Source organism: Colletotrichum chrysophilum, assembly GCF_026319265.1.
Source record: "Colletotrichum chrysophilum strain AFK26 chromosome Unknown scaffold_63, whole genome shotgun sequence".
Classification (NCBI taxonomy): Eukaryota; Fungi; Ascomycota; class Sordariomycetes; order Glomerellales; family Glomerellaceae; genus Colletotrichum; species Colletotrichum chrysophilum.
Genome location: NW_026517350.1, coordinates 133,728 through 156,751, shown reverse-complemented (window position 1 = coordinate 156,751; position 23,024 = coordinate 133,728). Strand labels below are relative to the sequence as shown.

General features: G+C 53.6%; 5 protein-coding genes across 5 annotated transcripts; 4 read left to right on the top strand and 1 right to left on the bottom strand.

Annotated features, from left to right (window-relative positions):
* Positions 1-247: 247 nt before the first annotated feature.
* COL26b_007677 (uncharacterized protein) lies at positions 248-1,279 on the top strand (the record flags this gene model as incomplete). Its single annotated transcript, XM_053180462.1, has 3 exons — positions 248-323; positions 385-958; positions 1,030-1,279. 3 exons carry the CDS (start codon positions 248-250, stop codon positions 1,277-1,279), a joined length of 900 nt encoding a protein of 299 aa, XP_053035608.1.
* A 1,298-nt stretch (positions 1,280-2,577) lies between these two features.
* COL26b_007676 (uncharacterized protein) lies at positions 2,578-8,419 on the top strand (the record flags this gene model as incomplete). Its single annotated transcript, XM_053180461.1, has 8 exons — positions 2,578-2,943; positions 3,027-3,657; positions 3,708-4,108; positions 4,164-4,199; positions 4,845-4,866; positions 5,304-6,571; positions 6,660-6,743; positions 6,842-8,419. 8 exons carry the CDS (start codon positions 2,578-2,580, stop codon positions 8,417-8,419), a joined length of 4,386 nt encoding a protein of 1,461 aa, XP_053035607.1.
* Positions 8,420-10,368: 1,949 nt separating this feature from the next.
* COL26b_007675 (uncharacterized protein) lies at positions 10,369-12,042 on the top strand (the record flags this gene model as incomplete). The annotated part of the gene is made up of 3 exons (XM_053180460.1): positions 10,369-10,705; positions 10,758-10,896; positions 11,211-12,042. 3 exons carry the CDS (start codon positions 10,369-10,371, stop codon positions 12,040-12,042), a joined length of 1,308 nt encoding a protein of 435 aa, XP_053035606.1.
* A 1,135-nt stretch (positions 12,043-13,177) lies between these two features.
* Positions 13,178-15,936, bottom strand: COL26b_007674 (uncharacterized protein; the record flags this gene model as incomplete). The annotated part of the gene is made up of 2 exons (XM_053180459.1): positions 13,178-14,085; positions 14,154-15,936. The coding sequence occupies 2 exons, from the start codon at positions 15,934-15,936 to the stop codon at positions 13,178-13,180; spliced, it is 2,691 nt and encodes an 896-aa protein (XP_053035605.1).
* A 2,229-nt stretch (positions 15,937-18,165) lies between these two features.
* COL26b_007673 (uncharacterized protein) lies at positions 18,166-22,129 on the top strand (the record flags this gene model as incomplete). Its single annotated transcript, XM_053180458.1, has 6 exons — positions 18,166-18,184; positions 18,373-20,420; positions 20,480-20,926; positions 20,980-21,267; positions 21,317-21,622; positions 21,674-22,129. 6 exons carry the CDS (start codon positions 18,166-18,168, stop codon positions 22,127-22,129), a joined length of 3,564 nt encoding a protein of 1,187 aa, XP_053035604.1.
* Between the last annotated feature and the right edge of the window lie 895 nt (positions 22,130-23,024).

Sequence of the window (23,024 nt, the reverse complement as noted above, 5' to 3'; positions counted from 1 at the left end):
CCGGGGAGCTTGGACCACTCGCTGGGCCTTTGAGGAAACCGTGGAGTCTTTTGAGAGTCGCAAGCTGCTACGTACGTCAGCTGGCCGACTTTCCCATCCCGTCCCATCTCTACTTCACGAAGCTGCAATTGACCCTTTCTTCGCCGAGGCCGACGCTCGAAGAAACTAATTGCAGCGTGTGACATCACGCGCATTCCTATCCACGCGCAACACCGCTACCTTGCTCCTCTAGTCACTGCAGCCAACAATGGCATCCACAGCCAGGCGAGACGACTATGCCAATCCTCCCTTGGCGGACGACGACCTAATCGATCCAGATGATGGTAAGCATTCATACCGCTTCTGATGCTGTGTTCAGCTCAGGCTAACCGTTGTGTTGGACAGCCGATCTTGATGACTTTGACGATCCCCTCGGCCACACGTCCTCCCGTCAGCCACTGACTGGCAACATCGGTTCCAGCTCTTCGTCGTCGCGACCTCTAAACGAGAATGCCTGGACCTCGCGGATACCTGGCGAAGACCGCGCCGCACCTCAAAACACAATCGATGAGTCGGTGTGGGACACCCTTCGTCGAGATCTCCTTGCCGTGTGGGCGAAAATGCGGGAGGTCCTCTACCCCAAGTATCTCCTTGGGGGGACCATGTTCGATGCCGATGGCCTCCGGGGCGCGTACGCGAACATTCGCGGGGCTGGCTTCGCTGGCGCTCGTGAAGAGATTACCGGGCTGGCAAATCGATTCATGGATTCGGAAGCTCTTCTGTCGGGCAACAATATGACGCCTGGTCTGCGTGACTGGGATCTCTGGGGACCCCTCATATTTTGCCTGTTGCTCAGTCTTCTTCTGAGCTTCAATGCGCGAGCAGATCAGAAGGACGTTGTCTTTAGCGGCGTGTTTGCCATGATTTGGGTCGGAGAGGCCGTGGTCACGTTGCAGATCAAGCTTCTGGGAGGAAGCATGTGAGTCGTCTCCTGGTAGCCTCTAGCAACCAGAAAATCCGTCTCCCGGCTGCGCTAACATGCAACTGCAGTTCATTCGCGCAGAGCGTCTGCATTATAGGATACACGCTGTTTCCCCTGGTCATCGCGGCGTTGCTCTCGGCGTTCGGTATTCCGACAGTCGCCCGTGTTCCCGTCTATCTCTTCTTGGTGGCGTGGTCGTTGGCTGCAGGAGTGAGTATTCTAGGTGGCAGCGGCGTCGTCAAGAACCGCGTCGGTATCGCGGTGTACCCGCTCTTTGTCTTCTATCTCGGCCTAGGCTGCCTTTGCTTCATCAGTTAGAGTGCAGGAGTCCCAGCAAACCACGGTCATCGCTCAGGAGGCCCCTCGCATCGACGACGAAAAGGACCGGGGGGTAGGTTGTTTTCTTAGATATCCACGGTGTTGTATGAGTTAGCTTCGAGTTGTGGCCGTAGGCCAATGAGTGAGAATTCAGGAAGTGTCCTTGTTGTTACTCCCAAACCTAAGCCTGTCTTGCGGACAAACTATGAGAGAGAATTTCCCTTTGAGTGCGAAACCTCAAATTCAGGTTGTCTATGGCGTCATGTCGCCGTTCTGATGAGATATTCGACATAGAGATACTCTCTGCTGGTAGCTTTGTATCAGAGCCTTCCGTGCCAGAGGCGCTGGGAGCGCCGTCGCCGCATGCGGCCACGGCATTTTCCGCCGACAGGCTGGGCATCGTGTTGCCCGTTTGGGAGTGCTATATCCCGGATCTTGCAGTGAAGCATCGAGGTCTGGTCAGTGCAAAATTAGCGAGCAATGTGAGGGTGGCGGCTGAGGCGGGGGGTGCTAGGGTGTTTTGGTGTGCCTCGCTGTCCAACTCAGCACTGTACGAATTTACCCCTCTCAGTCAGTCCCATCACCTCAAGTCACCCTCAAGGTTGACATGAACACACTGGACTTGACCGAGCTGGACTTGACCAGGCCGGAGACGCTAATGCGGGCCGCCATCGATCCAATTGAACCTGGGCTCTGTCGTCGACTTATCCGAACCAGGTGCACCGAATGATTGGGCCGATTGCCGTCTGCTCCAGGTCAGCCCCATCCAATTATTCCCAGCCAAGCTGAACCTCCAGAAACAGCGGACACTGCACCTCAGCTCACAGCTCACCTATGCCTTACGGAACCTACCTTACGGTACCTTACTGGCACTGCACCGTACTGTTGTCACCGCATCCGCATCCACAACCACATCCACACCCGCACACCCGCACACCTGCAACAACCGCACCGTAAACTCATCCACCGCCCAAGGCCATACCTGCGCAATCGCCGACAAAACGTGCAACTTCGACTTCTTGACCTGCAACCACTCGTCTCGAACCCTTGTTGTAGATAACCCTTGCGGTGGCCGAGACTCATTGTTTTGCTTGCACCTACGTATTCGCTGGCACCGTCACCTGCCACTCCATCGCTTGTTAACCACTGTCGCTTTTGGCTTTAGCATCTGCAAAGTCGGCAGAAACCGAGACCGACCCCAAAACCTCCTCTAAACCACCCACGACAGCGGGACAACCACGAACGACAACGACCAGCACACCGATTGACTACGAGGTTGTATCAAGCATTTCTTCAACATGGCCGACAACCCTCAGAGCGGTAGCCCAAAGTCGGATCCCATCGACGCCAAGGAGGATGCTGAGACCGCTGCTGCTCGCAAAGAGTTGAAGCATACGGCCATTTCAGAGAAGTCTGAGGGGGCCACCGGCGCGACGACGCCCCAACTGAGTGCAGGCGATGAGCAAAAGGAGCAAGTCTCGTCACCCAAGAAGAAACAGAAGAGGGCCCACGACCAGCTAGACGACGAGGACAGAGACGCTGAGGAGGCGGACAGCAAGAGCGTAGCGTCAAGCGATTCTGCCAAGGACAGGGCTTCGCGACTGGAACCCGAGAAGAAGAGGCACAGAGATGGAGTGACTGTTGACGCCGCCGCCGACTCTTCTGTACGTTTCCTCCTCCAAATTTCCTACGTGCCGGTATGTTTGCCTTTGCTCTATCGTGCTGACCTGCCTTTGCCGCCAAACAGGTAACATCGCCCGTCACCGCCGAAACGAAAACGCCGAACAGCATTTCCACCACGACCGAGGCCACGTCCGCAGCAGCAGAAAATTCTGCCAAGGAGGAGAAGCAGGGGACATCGGCTGCCGCTTTTGCCAGTTCTGGCTTCGCCAAGCTGGCCGCATCAAGTGCGTCCCCGTTTGGCTCTTTGGGAGACTCTACAAAAGGCAGCGTTTTTGGCGGATCAACGTCCTCAGCATCGCCATTTGGCTCCCTGTCGCCGTCCAAGCCCGCTGCGGCTCCTATTGCCGCACCGACATTGAGTTTTGGAGGCGCTGGCGCCGCCTCATCGCCGTTCGCCAGCGTTAAGACCGCCGGCGCAAACGGTTTTGGTTCGGCATTCGGCAGTGGCTTCGGCAGCGCACTGTCGGGCAAACCCTTGACGAGCTTTGCCAAGGCAGGAGAGTCTTCCTTCAAAAGCGAGAAGCCTGCCAAACCCTTTGGCGCACCGGAAAGCGACGTGGAAGACGGAAGCGGCGATGACGCTGACGGCGATGATGGATCTGCTTCAGAGTCCGGTGACAAGGAGGAAAAGGAGGAGTCTGACAAGGAAGAATCCAAGGCTGGTGATGATAAGAAGCGCACCAAGCTGCAGAAGAGTTAGCGGCACGTATCTTGCTTGGCTTTTAACTTTGCTAACCGTCCACAGTCACTGTCGATGATGGCGAGGCCGGCGAGGCTACGATAATTCAGGTCAGAGCCAAGATGTTCTATCTGGAGAAGGAGGTTGGTTGGAAGGAGCGTGGCTCCGGTATGCTGAAGATCAACGTCCCTGAAGCTTGCGTTTCGTTTGATGACTCAGGCCTTCCCATTCCCGGTTCTTTTGATGCATCGGGCCTGGAGAACGACGAGGATCCAGAGGCTGGCAACGGCACGGCCCATAAGGTTGCCCGTCTGATCATGAGACAAGATCAGACACACAGGATACTTCTCAACACAGTCATCTTGCCTGCTATGAAGTTCCAGGAGAAGACGTCTCTCAAGTCCGTTGGAGTCATGTTCACCGCATTCGAGGGTGAAGAAGCGAAGCCCGTCAGCGTTCACATGAGGGTAAGGATATCTCCGACACTCGATACCGAATCAAGTACTGACATACCAATCGCAGATGAGTGCAGCCAGCGCCAAATCGTTCCTCAGTGAGGTTGGCATGGTTCAAAGAGAACTGTCGAGCAATTGAGCATCATATTTCTCAGCTGTGGATAAGTTAATGGCCATAGACCGAGCTGGTGACTATGTGGACTTGCTCGATGATTCCCATCGAGCGCACAAGACCTTCAAATGGTCGACTGGTGGCGGAAGTATTCCTGGTTATTGGGGGCCAGGCGGGGAAGGCAGAGACATACAGTCGGCGGCACGGCAATCATTTTTGTAGGAGTCCTCTGACCATCCGGATTCGGGACGCTGTCCTGTCATGATACCAGGAAACCAGTGTCCTTTGGTACACTTTAGATATCAATCAACCGCAGTAACACAACTATTCGGGGATTGCCCTTAATAATTACTCTATTCTTACGAAGCAGAAGGAAGAATTCTTTGCTGAAAAGCATGAGCCGACGCGGTGGGAGCTCGGTCCACGTGACTAGGTGTGGATTACGTGACGCAGACGACTCTTTCATCTTCCACGCCAGTGGCGTCTCGCGTTCCCTCAGGTCGTGCTGCCTCTTTTGCAGAACATGGTGCAGAAACATGTGATTTCTGTACTTTGAGTCTGATGCAAATCGGACACATAGTTTACCGCCAGCATCTACATCCACTTCCTCATGTTAGCTGATGGCTAGCCGCGCAGAGGCCGCTTTGGGCTCCTCCAAGTCAGTAGCCATGCAAAGCGGGACAGAGGCAGTCGTGCAAAAGGCCCGAGGGAAGCGGAAGAGAAAGGACAATCAAGGAGGGATTGCCGACAGCAGAAAAGGAGAAGATTCTTCGGCAGGCGGCCAGCTCGGCAATGACGATACCTCGGACAGCCAGAAAAGTACCAATGCCCGGAAACGAACCGCGCCGAAGAAGACTGCCTCCGCTCTAAATCGGACGGAGAGCGCCGCATCTTCGGTTACATGCAACGTTGACTGGCCAGACTCCTTCAAAGCACTGGAGAAGACACATCGCGCTCTCAACTTAGTGTTTACTTTCTGCTGTACGCGCAAGCACCTTGCCACGACCTTTGAGACGATCAGATCTGCAGTTGAATCGCACACCAAAAAAGTATTAACAATCGAGGATGTCGCATCTATCGCAGCTGTGCGGCCAGAAGGCGTCAACTTTGCCTACGTTGACGAGATCATGTTGCAAACCGAGGTCAGAGGGGCGGAGCGCGACGTGACATTCAAGGCGGGACGGGACTTTCGCTCTCAAGCACCTGCTCCCGATGCTTCCGTTGGCGGAATATCTGGCCTTGAGAAGCTAGACCAACACCCCGATGAGCGCGTCGAAGGGGGAAAAGAAGTGCTGTACTTCGAATTTGTGGATGGTGACCTGAAGCGACAAGTCAAGGACAAGAAGACGGGCGAAATCACCAAGCCAAACAGGAAATTGAGGGAAGAGACCCTGAAAATACCCGTTTACAGCCAGAAGCAGATGACGAATCTCATCGAGAGAAGGAATCAGAAGTTCATTGACGCAATGAACGTATTCATCAACCAATGTATCTCGGACAATCTCGACCCCGAGCAGGCTCTGTCCAAGGCAGCAGAGGCCTTTATACCAGTGCCGACCGCCCCGGAGGATCCGCCCGAAAAGAGTCTTGGAGCGTTGCCCGAATCGATACCTACGGAACGGAAGAGCATTCCTGAAATCGTGCAGGAGCTGAAAGACAGCCCGTGGTACACAGGACAGATTGTACCTGATGGTCACCGCGTGTTTGAGCCTCAGGAGGCCGTCTATGGAGATCTTAACTTTCTCCTCAGTCAGGATTTGGTCAATGCCTTGTACAATGCTAAAGGGATCACACAATTCTTCGCCCACCAAGCGGAAGCGATTAACGGTCTGTTGGAGGGCCAGCATGTAGTTGTTGCCACTTCCACGAGCTCAGGAAAGTCTCTCATCTACCAGCTTCCGGTTATACACGCTCTAGAAAAGGACTACCACACACGAGCAATGTACATCTTCCCAACGAAAGCGTTAGCCCAGGATCAAAAGAGGAGCCTGAGGGAGATGCTGAGCTATATGCCAGGGATGGAAGATGTGCTCGTGGAAACTTTTGATGGAGATACGCCCATGAAAGAACGAAATGCGATCCGAGACGAAGCAAGGATCATCTTCACCAACCCAGACATGCTGCACATAACGATTTTGCCACAGGAAGAGAGATGGAGAACGTTCTTGAAGAACCTGAAATACGTCGTCGTCGATGAGTTGCACTACTATAACGGACAGATGGGATCTCATGTGTCTTTCATCATGAGAAGGCTGCGACGAATTTGTGCCGCGGTGGGAAACCGCCACGTCAAGTTCATTTCATGTTCGGCGACCGTCGCCAACCCCAAGCAGCACTTCAAAACAATATTCGGTATTGAGAATGTGAGGCTGGTCGACTTCGACGGTTCTCCATCGGGCAAGTCCCCATCGCCTGAACCTTTGAATAATCAAATGTGACTAACGTTACTAGGTCGAAAGGAGTTTTTGTGCTGGAACACTCCATACCGAGACCCAGGCGATCCAGCTAGTGGACGAGGCGATGCCATGTTCGAATGTGCGCGCCTCTTTTGTCAGCTGATGCTGAGAGGCGTACGAATCATCGCCTTCACCAGGGTAAGAGAGCAGTGCGAGAAGCTAGTAACCGCTGTGCAGCAAGAATTAGAATCTATTGGGCGGCCGGAGTGTGTCAATAGGGTCATGGGCTACAGGGGAGGCTATACGGCCCAGGATAGACGCAGGATCGAGTCGGAGATGTTTGAGGGAAAGCTGCTTGGAATCGTTGCCACTACAGCTCTGGAGCTCGGTATCGATATTGGCACACTAGACTGCGTGTTGACATGGGGCTTCCCGTACACAATCGCCAACCTACGACAGCAGAGCGGACGAGCCGGACGAAGAAACAAAGACTCGCTCTCCGTCCTAGTGGGAGATTGCTTCCCCACTGACCAGCATTACATGCAGAATCCCGACGAACTCTTTACCAAGCCCAATTGCGAGCTGCAGGTTGACCTTGAAAACATGCTGGTACGAGAGGGCCACATCCAATGTGCTGCTTACGAGATGCCTGTAAGGCCTGTGGAGGATGCCGAATACTTTGGTCAAGATCTTCCCCAAATCTGCGAAGAACGTTTGCTCAGGGACGCCATGGGCTTTTATCATTGCCACGATCGATTCCGGCCCATTCCGTCGAGGTTTGTTGCCATCCGCGACACGGAAGACGATCATTTCGCAATCATCGACATTACTCATGGCAAGAACGAAGTCTTGGAGGAACTGGAGGCTTCAAGGGCCACGTTCACGATCTACGACGGCGCCATCTTCCTGCATCAGGGAAGCAAGTACCTCGTCCGGGATTTTCAGCCAGACAGGATGATGGCACGAGTGGAACGGGTCAAGGTTGAGTGGACCACGACGCAACGAGACTTCACCGACATAGACCCCATCGAGACAGAAGCGATCCGGCGAATATCCGGATCTTTGTCGAAGGCTTTTTACGGCACGATCAAGATCCAGCAGAATGTATACGGATTCTTCAAAGTCGACAAGAAGAAACGTGTTCTGGACGCTGTTCATGTGGACAACCCTCCCGTCATTCGATATGGGAAGGGGATGTGGTTGGACATACCGAAAAAGGCGCTGCAGATCCTGGCCGACAGACGACTACACATTGCCGCGTCCATTCACGCGGCAGAGCATGCCATTTTGAGTCTCATGCCCAACTTTGTGATTAGTCTGCCCGGCGACGTGCGAACCGAGTGCAAGGTGGCGCTCAAGGAGTTCGCCAAGAAGGAGTCGCAGAGGAAGCGGCCAGGTCGACTGACGTTTTACGACGCAAAGGGCGGTGCCAGCGGCTCGGGGATTAGCACCAAGGCTTTCGAACACATTGACCACCTTCTGCAGCAAGCACTTAAACGAGTCGAGGAATGTTACTGCGAGAGTGGCTGCATTGAGTGCGTGGCCTCGGAGCTCTGCAAGGAGAACGATGTCATGAGCAAGGCGGGCAGCCAGGTCATTCTGAAAGCCATCTTGAACATGGAGATTGATGTAGAGGCTCTGCCAATGGGCCCCGAGGAGCAGTGTCCGGCGGGGTTAGAGACAGTGATTGTGGCCCAGCCTGTGCCACCCAAAGACCGGAATAACCTGAGGCTTATTGACATCAAGGAGGAAGAGTTCGAGGACCAGGACACGGTGCTTTGGGAGGACGCAGAGGTGTGGACAGGCGACGAGTGAGTTAGTCGAAGAATGGGGATGATTCCATAGTTTCCAATCTCACATACATCTGCTTGCCAGTCCTTTCCGGATAAACAAGCAGCAAACATATGGATTGTATGGTGAAGAGTGGACGAAAAAAGCTTTTGCCAAGGGTGCCTGGATGGGATGGTCCGGTTCCCTCTGGGGAATCGGAGTGGGGATTTTTTTTTAGCTGATGCCCGGTGCAGTGTCGCAGCCTCTGGGCACTGGGCGCTCATGGCATATCCACATGGCCGGTTCTTGGTGGCTTCTTGGGCGAAGCTTGGTTTCTTCCGGGACAGTGCTAGCTCTGGTGTTAATTCTCGGAACGTCCAACGTTATAGGCTGGGTCCCTGGCTGTAGCGGTTTCTCATCCCGTTCTCCGTGCTGGTGCCCGTGCCTGGCTGCCTCCCTCAGAACGTTCATGTTTTGCTGCTCGTTTTGCACTCGCGGACTGAGGCGTGGATCTGGGATGATGTCTGTAGCACCTCGTCGCAATCAGGCCGCATTGATTCATCCCGCCGGCGCCCGCCGCGCCCGCCGCGTCCATCGCATGACTTTGCCCAGATGCCAGAAGCCTCGGCACCCGCGGGGCGTGCTATGTGTGTGCGAGCAGCACGCGTTGTGTGGCTGCTGTCAGATTGCAATGGCAAAAAGCACGACTTGTCAGAATGGGTCATCATCGGCCGCCAAGACAGTTGTTTTGGCTTGATGTGGCTGGATATGGGAGGACGTTGAGATTGGGGTCGGCGAGGTGAAGAGGACGACCTCATCATCGGCCAGCTCAAAAGGTCGCATTTGGGAGGAAATGTCCCGTCCTGCAGGGGTACAGCACAGCGCCCAGTGACGTCGTTTAGGCTTGGCGGCTTATCTGCACCACCTTACCGCAAGGGCCTTGAGACCCTTTACCGCCCTATTGAATGGATCTTCTCGCTTGCTGCTGTGTTGTTTACATGGTCCAGACCCAAGGCTTTCCGTCCAGATTGCAACGATGAATGGAGGAGACACACACAACAGTGCAGAACAGGCGTGGCTAGCGTGGTTTTCTTTCCCGCCCGCTCTCTCGGTGCACAAACCAAGAAAGCCTTTTCCTGCGGCGCTTCACACTCGCCTCAGAAAGGTATCTTGTACCCGCGGTTTCACGGTAATTGCAGCGAGGCGGTCGACGTCCTGGGTGTACCCATACACGCCCAACTCTCCCGAGCAATGCACAAGGGTTCTGTTAGAGAGTCTTGGCATGACAGCAAGCTTGGCTGTGCCTTGATTCAGACCCCAGGGCGACCTCTCGTTTTCGTTGCTCTCTCCTCTGTTGATGTGTGTCGACCGCGATGCCTGCATCATACATAGGATGTGCCTTTCCGTGTTAAAAGTATCCGGGGGAACCCCTCCGTCGTCTGCCCTTGCCAACCTGCTGCGAGGCCGAACTTGTCACGAACTCTCTCTTCTCCGACTTACCAGAACAAACCTCGGATCGACGGAAGATTTTCTGTTTACTTTGCGGGCTCAACCGTTCCAGATCTCCCGCGTGAGAACTGTCATCCTCTCCTCACCGACTGCCCTTGGGAATCTGATGTTGAAACACCCTCGTCCGAAATCCCCAACCACAGGCCCAGACCAGCCACCCAAGCACCACGACCAGGGGCCCGAAATCCAAGGGACTGGACCACGTTGATCCTGAGATCCCCTCAGCTCCCCATTTTCTTATTATCCTTCCATGCCCCTCCCTTCTTTTGTCCACTGAGCCACAATCCACAAAGTCTTGGTATTGGGGCTGTTCCACTTCATATATGTCCCTGACCCCAGTAACACCACTCTGCATCGGCTTGGCGATATCCATACCGACCACCGTATATACTCTCTAGAATCGGTCATCGAATCTGTATATTTCTGCTGGTGTCTGGGTCGACGACGTTTTGTCACCAGTTGTCTAAACACCCCCATCAGTCATCATGTCCACGCCGAGGTCACCGAGGTCACCATACCGCCAAACCTACCGCGAGTCGGTCTCGAGACGCCGAGAGTCAAACAACCTCGTCATACCCGAAAAGGCACGCACTTCTGGAATCTCAGGCAACGACCAGGATTCACTACCAGTCTACAACAATGCCACTCCTCATCGACGGCCGCCGCCGCGCAGCAAAGTCCGCGTTAAGCCCTCCGGCGAGAGCGGACGCAAAGGATTCCATCCTATGAAGTTTTTGAAAATCACATGGAAATCGTCAAGTCGCGCTTCTCTGGTTTGCAACTTTTTCTGGCCTGTTGTCCCGGCTGCTTTTGCTGTCAGATGTATGTTCAAGCTTGTGTACGTAGAGGCGAGCACAGCTAACATGATCTGTAGATACTCTACCCAATGAGCATGTGTTGATTTTCGTACTGGTTTACATTTCGATGATTCCTTGCGCCAACATGGTTGGTTTTGCGGGCCAGGAACTTGCTCGCAAGGTCAATCATGTGTTTGGTGTGTTGATGGAAACCACGTGAGTTAACATCGACGATTTAGCTGAAGTTTCTCAACTTACATGAACACAGCTTGGGATCTGTGGTCGAGCTCATTCTTTTCATGGTTCTCCTGAAAAGCAGCCAGTTCGCAGTTATTCAAGCGGCAATTTTGGGTTCTATCTTAGCGACGATGTTGCTATGCTTAGGTTTGTGCTTTGTCGCCGGCGGCGTGCGGCGGGAAGAAACAGAGTTTAGCGATACCATCACCGAGGCGGGAAGCGGTCTCCTATTGACAGCGTGAGAAGCCACAGTTCCCCTAACACAGAATTCAACGCTGATATGTTCTAAATAGTGGCGTTGCCCTGGCGATCCCTACAATCTTCGACCGCTCGCTCCAGGGTGTCCTCACTGTGGAGGAGATCGACAAGAAAACCCTCCATATTTCCCGGATCGTGTCTTTGATCCTGATTGTCTCCTACCTGGTCTATGTTTACTTTCAAGCCCGAACCCATCACGGAATTTACGACGCAATCTTCAAAAATGACGAGCAACGAGATAACGACAAGCACAGAGATATCAGGAAGGCCAAACTGACTCTGACGGAGTGCATCATTGCACTTGTTGTCGCACTCACGTTGGTTACGTTCATGGCCATATTTCTCGTGGAACAGATCGCGCCTATAGTCGAGGAGCACAGTATTTCTGATCCGTTCATGGGCCTGATTCTTGTTCCCCTTGTTGAGAAGGCGGCTGAGCACTTGACGGCTGTCGACGAGGCCTGGGACAACCAGATGAACTTTGCCCTCTCTCATGTACTCGGTGCTACGCTCCAGACGGCTCTACTAAACGCCCCTCTGGTTACCATTGTTGCCTGGGGCAGACACAAGCATTTCGACTTGGTCTTCGAAGCTTTCGACATAACCATGCTCATCTTAGCTATCATTACAGTTGGAAACTTCTTAAGAGATGGCAAAAGCAATTATCTAGAAGGCTTTCTGCTGTTAGCCGTCTATACCGCTTTGGGGACTGCTGCGTGGTTCTACGTAAGAATGCCTTCAAAGAGCTCTCCTGTTGATCTTGTACTGATTCCAGCCCAGCCCAACCCTCCTGGCCATGGGACCGGCGCCGCAAGAGGAGCGTCCGAGGGTCTCGTCCATTACGTAACAGAAGGCTTCGTTCGTTGATCGGATAAGGGCAGCTCATTGAAATATTTAAGGTATCACGAGATCTTGTAGTGGTTTGGAGTTTTGAGGTTTCGGGTTCTCGGCCGGAGCCGGAAGCGATGACGGCATCGAGAACGGCCCCACACCTGGCCCCAACCGAAGCTGTCACTAGACCGAATAGCGGACTGGCTGCTGAAGCGCTCTTTGGCAATGCTACAAAGTAGCCTGCGGCCTCCAAGTCACGGCAACTCACTGAGACTTAGGGAGATACGAGTGTCCCAGATGTCGTGTTGCCCTAATCATTCTGCAGAGCCATAAGGTCGGGAATCCTCCAACTTCCAACTAGCTGCAAGCCTCTAGTCGACGGTTACGACGCTGTAACGCGGATGTGGACGTCAGAATTTCCTTCTTTCATGGCAAGCGTAATCGAATTCCATACCAGATGAGAAAATGACGAAAATGAGTATGCTTTAAGAAGAGACTGCCTAAGTCTTCTATGCTAGAGCGAGTTACCTTATGGCTGATATACCTCACATGACTAGAATTAATGTCATCATCGTCATGTTGTTGTTGTTGTTGTTGTTGTTGCTTCAACTGTCGTCAATCAGAGGGATTAGGCAAAAAGAAAACATAGTTGCGCACATATAGAATTAGGCAGTCTTATGCAGTTTTATGTTGGATTTGCACATCGACACTATGACCTCCCAAGATTGTGTACCACTCACTAAGGCCGTCGCTATGCTCAAATGCCTACCCGCAAATGCAATGATCCCGTAAAACCTCCACGCTCCGCGGAGATGTCAAAAACCATCTCCAAGAAAGCACCAAACAAACCCGCTGATAAGCCCCCAAACCCCCACGTGCCCAGGTCAAGGTTCGAACCACTTATCAAGCTTATTCCGGAGATGTTCTATTCTGTCTCCTCTTCCAAATACCTCTACACGCATTGGCTATCCCCACCTGCGGAGCTATCGCATTCTGATGGTGGCGGCCTGCAACACCTGTGCGCCCTGACGGCCCGTGGCGGAAGCGGCTCTGCTCCACGCCCATGACCTTGTTCCCTCTGCCGAAACCCGAGATCTTCAAGACCGTTCGCGACGCCGCGTTTGACAATCCAAGACCATCATTCAATTCAGAGCCAAAAACGGCAACTCGTCTAGAAGATGAGGAAATCTTCGTCTCTCCAGCCCATTTCAGACAGGATGTCGCGCGCGCTCTTTTCTAGCGCTGGCGGGCCGCACATAAGTATCATCTCCTCGCCGTTGTCGTTGCGACACGGGCCCACCTCCCCCTCGAAGACAGTTTTGTCTAGGTAACCCGTCAGACCCTTCCATCCACTAGGTGGTCGGGTGAGCGTGTGGACTAGCCGGCACTTGTCTGGGTTAGCGGTAGCTATGGTGTCGAGATCCTCGCGGCAAAGAATATCGTGTTCGGCGCGGTTGCCGTCAAGGACGAGGCACCTTGTTGAATCTTCAGCGTCATTCATGACGGCACGAAGTACCTGGAAAATGGGCGTTATGCCGGAGCCTCCGCAGACCATGATGAAGCGCTTGATGCTCCGCGCCTTGCCCGAAATGCTGCAGATGCCCTTGCCGAGGTACTCGAATTTGCCGACAGGGCCTTTGAAGTCGACCCAGTGGCCGACGGGGATCGCGTCGAGCGCCTGCGTCATCTTACCGCCGGGACGACCCGGAAGATCGTTATAGATCTTGATGAGCACATCCAGCTTTCCTTTTTGTGAACACTCTGAAAGGGGCGTGTAAGCGCGAATAATGGTCTCTCGGGTTACCGGGTCGCGCAGCCTCATCATCAAGTGCTGACCAGTTGGCAGACCGATGGCCTGGTCCGGATGCTCGAGCTTGAAGCTGAATATCTTGCTGTCGGGAGATATCCTTGTCTTTTCCGACAAAATACCCTTCGTCCACATCTTGGGTTGCAAGAAGATGGCCCGTGGACCATCGTCGTGTAGCTCCTCAACCTCGCCCAGAGCAAGTGCTTTCCTCCCAACCTCGTCCAGAGTACCAATGTGGTAGTCGGGCATCATTGCCTTTGCGTTTTCACTGTCTGTAAGGATTACGTCTTAGCCTCCAATGGTCACTTTTTGGCGTGTGTGTGGGAAGGGCAAAACTTACGAATGGTCAAGAACTCTTCCGATACATCCTGACCCGCGGCACTCGTGATCGACGTTGCACCACCTGGGTGGCACTCTAGGAAAGGAGTTCCGTCGTAAACCTCGCCATTGACAACGAACCATGGCTCCGTCTCGCCTCCGTGCTGCCGCAATTCTTCGATGGTGATGCTTCGCTTGACGCTTTCCTTGGTCATGCAGATCTCCTTGGGTGGTTCTTGCTCAATCACCTCCTCCGCTTCACCTTCGATCTTCTCGCCCCAGAAGCCGTTGGACAGATTGCCACCGGCCTTCTTTACTCGCTCCATCCACCCGCCACCTCCCAAGACTGGCTGCGTGGGGTGCTCGAAGCGCAAGCTGTGCCCCTCCTTGTGGATGATGACCCTGAACCAAGGATTGTTCATCATACCTAGGACGCTCCAATACATGTCCCTCGGCTGCGTCATCATGCTCTCGTCCATTGCTCGTACCATGACGTCTGCTGCGTCGGCGAGCTGGCTGATGGGGATGTCCAAATCCCAGAAGCACCAGCAGAAGCACGTTTCTCTCCAGTCCATATCCACTCTGCCGCTGTACAGAGTCTCGCCCTCCGGGGCCAGTCGATACAAGTCTTCAGGATAGTTGAGGTTGGCAAGCATCCACGTCTTGCCGCGATCAAGGGTAATCTCGACTCTTGTGATGCGCCTTCCGCCACCTCCATAGGCGTAGCCACGAACTTTGTATGATTCGGGACCACTGGTCAGTGACAAGACCTCGTCGTGTGCAGGGAAGGCGATAGCGCTGTTGGTGTTGAGATCGTAAATGGCATACCGCTCGTCCTTCCATGTGTCGGGCAGGTCTGCACTGGCCTCGGGAGAGATCATGGTTGGCAGCACGCGGTTGTCGTAGATGTGATACCAGTTGCTGCTGGGCTCTTTCGTGACTATGATTTTCTTCAGCCACTTGACGCTTCTGCCGCCAATCTGTCCAGGAATGATGATGCGGACGGGCTTCCCATGGTCGGGAGGGAGCAGTTCGCCATTCATGCGGTAGCAGACAGTCACCCCACGGTTTGGGTCCATACACCAGTTCAGTTTGATGCTCGTTCCGTAATACCCGTTTGGTAGCTTGTCCGCGCCCTCGAAGCAAACATACCGTGCCCCTCTCCTGGGTTTTGCTCGAGCAAGGAGGTCGCCGATGCCGACACCCGTCCAGATGGCGGTCGACAAGCCGGCAGGGCCCCAGGAGAAACCCTTGGTCTTGCGAACCACGTTCTGCTCTTTGCGGCGGTTCCCTGCGCACACGAGGGTTACCGGGTACGTGATTTGGTCGTAGTCCGCGATGAGGTCCCTGACAGACATTTTGATTGGGTTCTCGACTTCGCCCTCAACAGTGAACTCCCAGTCAAACATGTCCTCGTCCGCGCATTTGGGCACAGCTCCGTGGTTTCGAACATAATGCAGGTCCTTGGTCGTGATAAACCCTTCGTTGTATAAGGCGCTCAAGGGTGCCTCAACATTGAAAGGGTGAACTCCAGTGAGACGTATCAGTCGAGGATCTCGAACGACGTGGCTGTCTGGTGTCTTGAGGTCTTCTGTCAAGACCTTGTTGACTCTTGATTTTGGAGGCAAAGGATACCCGCGGGGTTCTTCGGGGGCGAATTCATCAAGTAGGCCTGCCTCTGATCCGTCGACGCTATGAGATTGGCCTTCCCTCACCGTGGTTGCCGGACTCGGTGGGAATGTTATGTCATGTTTTGACAAAGATTCCCGCAACGAAACAGGAGGTGAGGGCGCGAGCACATTCATACTGACGACTGGCTTGTTGTGTGTGAGTTGGAATCTGAGGTGGACTGTCTTTTCTAACGTAAGATGAGTGTTGTAAGCTGAAATGTCTGAGCGGTAATCACAAGCCAGATAACTATGGCTTTGTACACATGAATCAGATCAAAGATGAGATGGTTTTCGATGAAGTAGGAGTTAAGGCGAAGATTGCATATCGGGGGGACAGGAGTGGGAAATCAGACTGGTGAGAGTCGGGATTCTGGTGAGTAAATACCCTCAAGAGTGGGTTGGTGGAAGAGATTTGGATCTCCTGGCGCGGGAGCCGTGTGGTTGTGGTGTGGGCGGGCCGCCTGCACAACGGGAGGCAAGGAGGGCAGACGTACGGCGTAGACTGGGCTGGTCCGTCATGGCATGGCGAAGCATGGGATGGAATGGGATGGTGCAACGGCACATCACCAGACGGGATGGCACTAAGTAGAACCAGTCAGCCCGCGCAGTTGACGGAGAGTTGGATCGACTTGACGGAGGCGTCATGCCCAGTGAGGTGAAGGATGATAGCACGCCGTTCAGCAAGGTGCCTAGGCTTGACAACGAATGCTCTGGATCCATAACATACCCTACCTGATTCAAGTTATTTCCAGCCCCATAAACTTGAACAAAGTCCCGGAGAAAGGGCCACTACTGCGCAACACACAATCGCACCCACCAAGCGTCCCGATGAGACTGACGAACACACGGCAGCGAGCGAGGAGATGCAAGATTTGACCCGTTTTCGAGGCGGGGGGGCCTGAGCATGCTTCAACTTCCGCGGAGGTCGACAAGAACAAACGGGACTCCTTATCAGCGCGCGCCATAGCCCTTGCCTAGGTATTGTTTGGATGATGAATTGGCGCCTGCAATTCGACTGATGCCATTGGGGCGATAAGGGCACAAAGCACGACACGGCGTTAGAAGTACGGATGTACCTGGGGTATGTAGACATATAATTATCTTACCAGCGCGGAGATGCTTCAACCAACTCTTTTTCCTGGGCTCTCTCCCTTTATCCTCATCGGCAGGCCGGGGTGTAAGGGTATGGGATTGGACGAAGCGTGCGAGCCGGCCCCACGTCTCTGGTTCTCAAGGACCTAAACCACGCTACTGGCACTGTGAAGATGGCCATGTTTAAGAAGGACGACGACTGTCGACGACTGTCGGAGAATTTCCACCCTCGTGCTGCTCACGCCCTACTGTCGTGGCACCCAAAACCATTCGCTCAATGTAAGCCAGGAGCAACAAGCAAGAGTGCGGGTAACGATGTGCCCCATCGGCATGCAGGTGTCTCGTCCATTGCGTGGTGTGGGCATCATTCTGCTTGGGTCCAGTCGGAAGCCGGCGCGAAGCTCAGAAACCCAAAGGGACGGGCCATGGAGATGTTCGGAGAAGCAACGTTTGATCATTCGCGACCATGTCCTAGTCGCCGAGAAAATGCCACAATCGTGCCTTGCATCATCCGGTATTTAGTCATGGGCAGCGCGACAACGTGGCCGCGCTCACCTTGGCTCACACTTTGTACTCGGATCCCAAAGACGCGGAGGTCTCGGCCGGTAAGTTCGACCTGGATGGATGACGCCTCGTTGGACTCCTCCTTGAATTGTGGAAAGGCCCTGAACGCCTGACACGCCGTCGTTATCCAGGCATGGCTGGCTCATGGTTTTCTTGCTCTTGACGGCACGGGAAGTTCGTGTACCTCAAGAGACATGAAAGGGGGCCATGGTGTAGCAAACAATCTTTGGAACCATTGCCTGCTATCCTACCCATCATAAGTATCGTACACATCTCCATGTCCCAGGTAAGACGGGAGATGGAATTTATGGACACTGCGGGCTTAATCTTGAGTACGACCTTGAGGTTGACGGGAATGACGCTTACCGCCCGGACCGCGAAAGCGACCGTGATCTCCCCACATCCACTACAGCCCGGCTTTCACCCGCAAGGCCACCTTCAGACTCACCTAGGACCGTTGTAGGCAGGTAGGTAGGTACCTACGGTCCGGATACCTGCTGGGCGCCTAGGGCCTGCCAACCTTGCCTCCGCCTACCTACCACAGCAACCTTGTCCATACAAGCAAACAAGGTAGCGCGCACCTCACTCACATCGACCTCCACTGGAGCATCGCCCGCATTGTCGACGTACGTCAAACGAATCGTCTTCTCGCTCCTGCAAAAGTGCTGACTTTCGGCAAGGCCTCGAGACTAACAAACGCGGTCTGCCATGGATCGTGCAAGGAAGCGTCAGTGACCGTTGCCTCAACTTTTCCTCCCTCGTCCTTTGCGCGCCCCCCTGCTGACTGACGTCGTTTAACAGGCAAATTGCGCTCCCTGAACACCCGCGCTTGGGAAGGCGAGACAGGTCCGTACCATCATGCCCACACCCCGCGATGCTCAAAAACGCCCCTCTCTGACTGCCTGTCCTCCACAGATCTGTTCGCCGCCAGCAAATCCCTCGACTCCTCTCTGAAAAAGAACACTGCCTTCATCAAGCGCCTCCGAACCGCAATCTCCGCTGCCACTCTGAATACCTTCCTCCAGGAGATACGCACCCTCAGCCTGCACAAATACCTCTCCGAGATTGTTTCTGCCTGCTATGAGGGCTTATGCAAACTCAAGTCCCCCGGCGAGATCGAGGCCGGTGTCGAAATCGTCAGCGCTCTGCACCAGCGCTTCGGCCCCAGCGAGTTTACCGAATACTTGGGATGGCTGCTTGGCAAGGGAATGGCCACGCCCGACAAGAGCTTACTCAAGTCACTGGCCCCGGAAGTCCGCGAAAAGGAGGAGAAAGAGCGCTTAACGCGCCAACGAGTGCTCTTGCGCGTCGTCACTGAACTTTGGCTAGTTGATGTCCTCCGGACCCTCGACGATGTTACCCGACCGGACGATGCCACCAAGGGCGCAACAGGCAAGGTTCCCGAGTTGAAGATCAAGGCCCAATCGAACAAGACTGGTGCTGCCGAGCCATTTCCTCTTGATGTGCTCAAAGACTTGCTTGGACATGACAGAGAGCATGTCAATTTGCCTCTGCTCGTCATTTTCGTCAAGGCCTTTAGCTGGGACATTCTTGGCGTCAAATCTGCGATGGGCGAGGGCCGAAAAACTGTTGAGGAGGACGGCGCCACGAAGGTTTCCAACGGCCCTGCGCAAAGCGACGGCGACACCGAAGACTCCACAACCGAGACCGATGAACAACCGATCACACCCCCCGACCTTCAGGAGAAGTTCAAAACCATTCTCAAGAAGTACTTCGAAGATGTGAAAAATCACGTGGTTCGCGATCAAAAGTCCATTCATTCACAGGCCCGACGCAATGCTGAGGCTTACGTCAAATCTGGCGAGGTCTTCGAGGACCGTCAGGCAAATTTCGAAAAGCAGGTCAAGGCTCAGGAGAGACTCGTGGCAAACGCTCAGGCCATCGCGGATGCTATTGGTGCCGACATGCCCGATCTCAAGGACAACGACGATTCTTTGGGGGCATCGAATGGGTCAATCGGCCTGGTCAAGGCAGGAGAGTACCTGCGTGGTCTCGGAGATGGTGCCGGTATCTGGGAGGACGAAGACGAGCGTCGCTTCTACGAAAATCTGGTCGACTTGAAAGGCAAGGTTCCGGGAATTCTTCTGGATGATGGAAAGAAGAAGAAGCCGGATAGTGAGGAGCAAGTGGGCAAGAAGATTGATCCAGCTGAGGCCTCCGAAGCTCCGAAAGTTCCGGACCCGTCCGATGACCAGTCTACTGCGATTGCCAACAAGACGATTGGTGCTCAAGTTGATGCTGTACTCGCCCGACTGCCTGATCTCACAAACAAAGACATCATTGACCAGGCTGCCATTGATTTCTGTTACCTGAACTCCAAAGCTTCAAGGAATAGGTTGATCAAGGCCCTGACCGAGGTTCCCAAAGGCCGAGGCGATCTTCTCCCGTCGTGGGCGAGATTGGCTGCGACCTTGGGACGATATATGCCTGATATCCCCAAAGGTCTGGTTGACTATCTCGATGCCGAGTTTCGCAGTCTTCAGAGACGCAAGGACAAGGACTTCCTCGGCCAGGTCCGGTTGAGCAACATCCGGTACCTTGCTGAGCTGACCAAGTTCGGCATCGTCCCTGAGCACGTTGTTTTCCACTGTCTCAAGGTCAGCCTGGACGACTTCTCGAGGATGAACATTGAAATCATTTGCAACCTCTTGGAGAACTGCGGCCGCTATCTTCTACGCAACCCGGAGACCTCGCCTCGTATGGCAACTTTCCTCGAGACGCTGCAACGCAAGAAGTCTGTCCAGCACATTGGCCAAGCCGAACGCATGCTTATTGAGAACGCTGTCTATTACGTCGACCCTCCCGACCGGCCTGCCATTCAGCAAAAAGAGCGTAACCCTATGGAGCTGTTCATTCGCAAGCTGGTCTACATGGACATGACTAAGCGTAATTACAGTAAGATCTTGAAGCAAATCCGCAGACTTCATTGGGAAGAGGCAGAAGTAAGCAGAATATATTCAGGAACCAATCCAGAGCAGGGATACTAATTTCCACTCTCAAGGTCGTCAGCATCCTGGAAAAGGTTTTCTCTAAACCCGGCAAAGTCAAGTACGGTAACATTCACCTCCTCGCCATTCTGCTCAGCGCACTATACCGATACCATCCCGCGTTTGTGGTGAGGGTTATCGATAATGTTATGGAATCCATTTCCTTCGGCCTGGAGCAGAACGACTTCAAGTTCTATCAACGGCGAATTTCTGAAGTCAAGTACATCGGCGAGCTCTACAATTACAGGATGGTCGAGCACCCAGTCATCTTTGATACCATGTATAAGATTATGACGTTCGGCCACGGTGGTCCTCCTATACCGGGCCGCTTGAATCCCTTCGATCTTCCTGACGACTTCTTCCGCATCCGTTTGATTGCGACAGTTCTCGAAACTTGCGGCATGTACTTCGCTAAGGGCGCTGCCGGCAAGAAACTTGACTATTTCCTCTCCTTCTTCCAGGTTCGTGGGACTGTCGTTTCCAGTTCCTGAGTTTGTGTACTGACATGGACCAGTACTACATTTACACTAAACACCCTTTGCCGATGGATATTGAGTTCATCATCCAAGACACTTTTGCTCTCACTAGACCTCAGTGGAAGCTCGCTTCCAACCTAGAAGAAGCTTCAAAGGCCTTCCAACTCGCCATTGCTCAGGACCAGAAGGTTTCAGGGGCAGATAAAATCATTGATCCTGATGACGCTTCCATTGGATCTTCTTCAGACGACGAGGACGGAGATGCAGACCTACCTGAAGCCGAGGCCGACGAAGAAGAGACTGATTCTGAGGATGAAGGCATCGAGGTAAGAGATAACAAGTACTGTTGGACCATGCACTAACAAGTATGAATAGGATCAAGAAATCGATCTCTCACATCGCGATTCCGAGAGTGAAGATGAGGCGATAGTTGTTACTCGTCAGCAGGAGCAAATCGATCCGGAGGCTGAGGCTGAATTTGATCGTGAGTATGCTAAGATGATGGCTGAGAGTTTAGAGTCGCGCAAGTTCGAGCGCAAGCCACTTTTCGATGTGCCCTTGCCAGTGCGAGGTAAAAACAAGGAAGCGTCGGCAGGAGGAGAGACTGGAGAGGCTCCTGCGCCTGTGCCCAGCAGCACGATGGCATTCTCTCTATTGACGAAGAAAGGCAATCGCCAGCAGGTGCGTGCCACTTCCCCAATATTCCTATGCGTGTCGCTGACATTTCATCAGACGCGGACCGTGGAGCTGCCTTCGGACTCAACCTTCGCAGTGGCTATGAAAAATCAGCAGCAGGCTGAGAGGGAGGAACAGCAGCGTATCAAGAATCTTGTCTTGAATTATGATCTTCGAGAAAACGACGATCAAGATGGTAATCACAACGAAACAACACTTCATTCAAACCCAGATATTCACAACGTCCGAGCAGGCCACGACAAGCCGACCTCTTACCACCACAACCGATCGGATCGCGGCAAAGACCGCGGCGGACAGAGAGTTCGCAAGCTCCAGCTAAGTGACGTTGACTGGTACGAATCCTCGGCCAAGCGTGGGAACAGCTTCGCGCAGACACATTCTTCATGCTCCAATGCAGTGACGGACAGAGATGAAAAGGAGCAGTCAAAGGCTTCCTTGACGCATCATCTTCATAGCGTTGTCGACAAGCGTGGCAAACCAGCTATGGGCTAGAAGCCTGAATCGGATGCTCGCAAGAAACAGTCTCGCGGATTCCGCCACACTCAAGAATGATTTGCTAACGGGGGGAACCTCGCTCTGAGTACAGGACGTGAAGAAAGTGCATCCTACGGAACTATGGTCCAGGAAACTATTCATCGCAGGCTATCAGACGCCGTTCACGAAATCGACTCGACATCAGAGTCGCCGGGAGATCTGGCGTGTAGGGTCGACTTCCAAGTCTACCACGACACAGATTCCGTGCCCCGAGCAACAGGAAGTACCACCGGCCGCCTTCGGCTAGATTGAGGCTTTCCTGAAGACTTTAACCGACAGCCAATCTGGATGGCCAGCCCACGAGGCCCAGCGAGGTTTGTTGGGTGGCCTCATGGCGAATGATTTCCAGGAGAAGTCACTCACGCAGATAAGATAAATGTGGCGATGGCTAGTCACGAAACTGGCTAGGATAAGCTTGACGGGGTGTATGGGGCCGTAGACGGCGGAAAGGCTCAGTTTGGCAAGGGCCGAAGCAAAACGTTCACATCTTCAGCATCATATCCGAGAACATGATATGCGTTTTCGTGGGCTGAAATGTATTGCTACCGGTAAACATCTGGGTCACCGTTGCTTCTAATCTCCAGGCGGAAGACTCATGGCATTCATTCAATAGAGAGATAGAGGGGCAGTGGTGTAGCGAAATACAGACAATGTGTGCGCGAAACGAGGTCGCCAACGGCAGGACCGGTGATACTGAAATCATGGTCGACTGATATCCGACCAAGCATAGCAATCTTTAAAGCGATTATGTGGGAAGGAAGATCGGTGATGACGGGAAAGATTATGGGAGCGGCGATACAGAAGGCAGGCCGGACTTGTAAATGATTTGCATCCTAAGCAACCACTTCTCGTG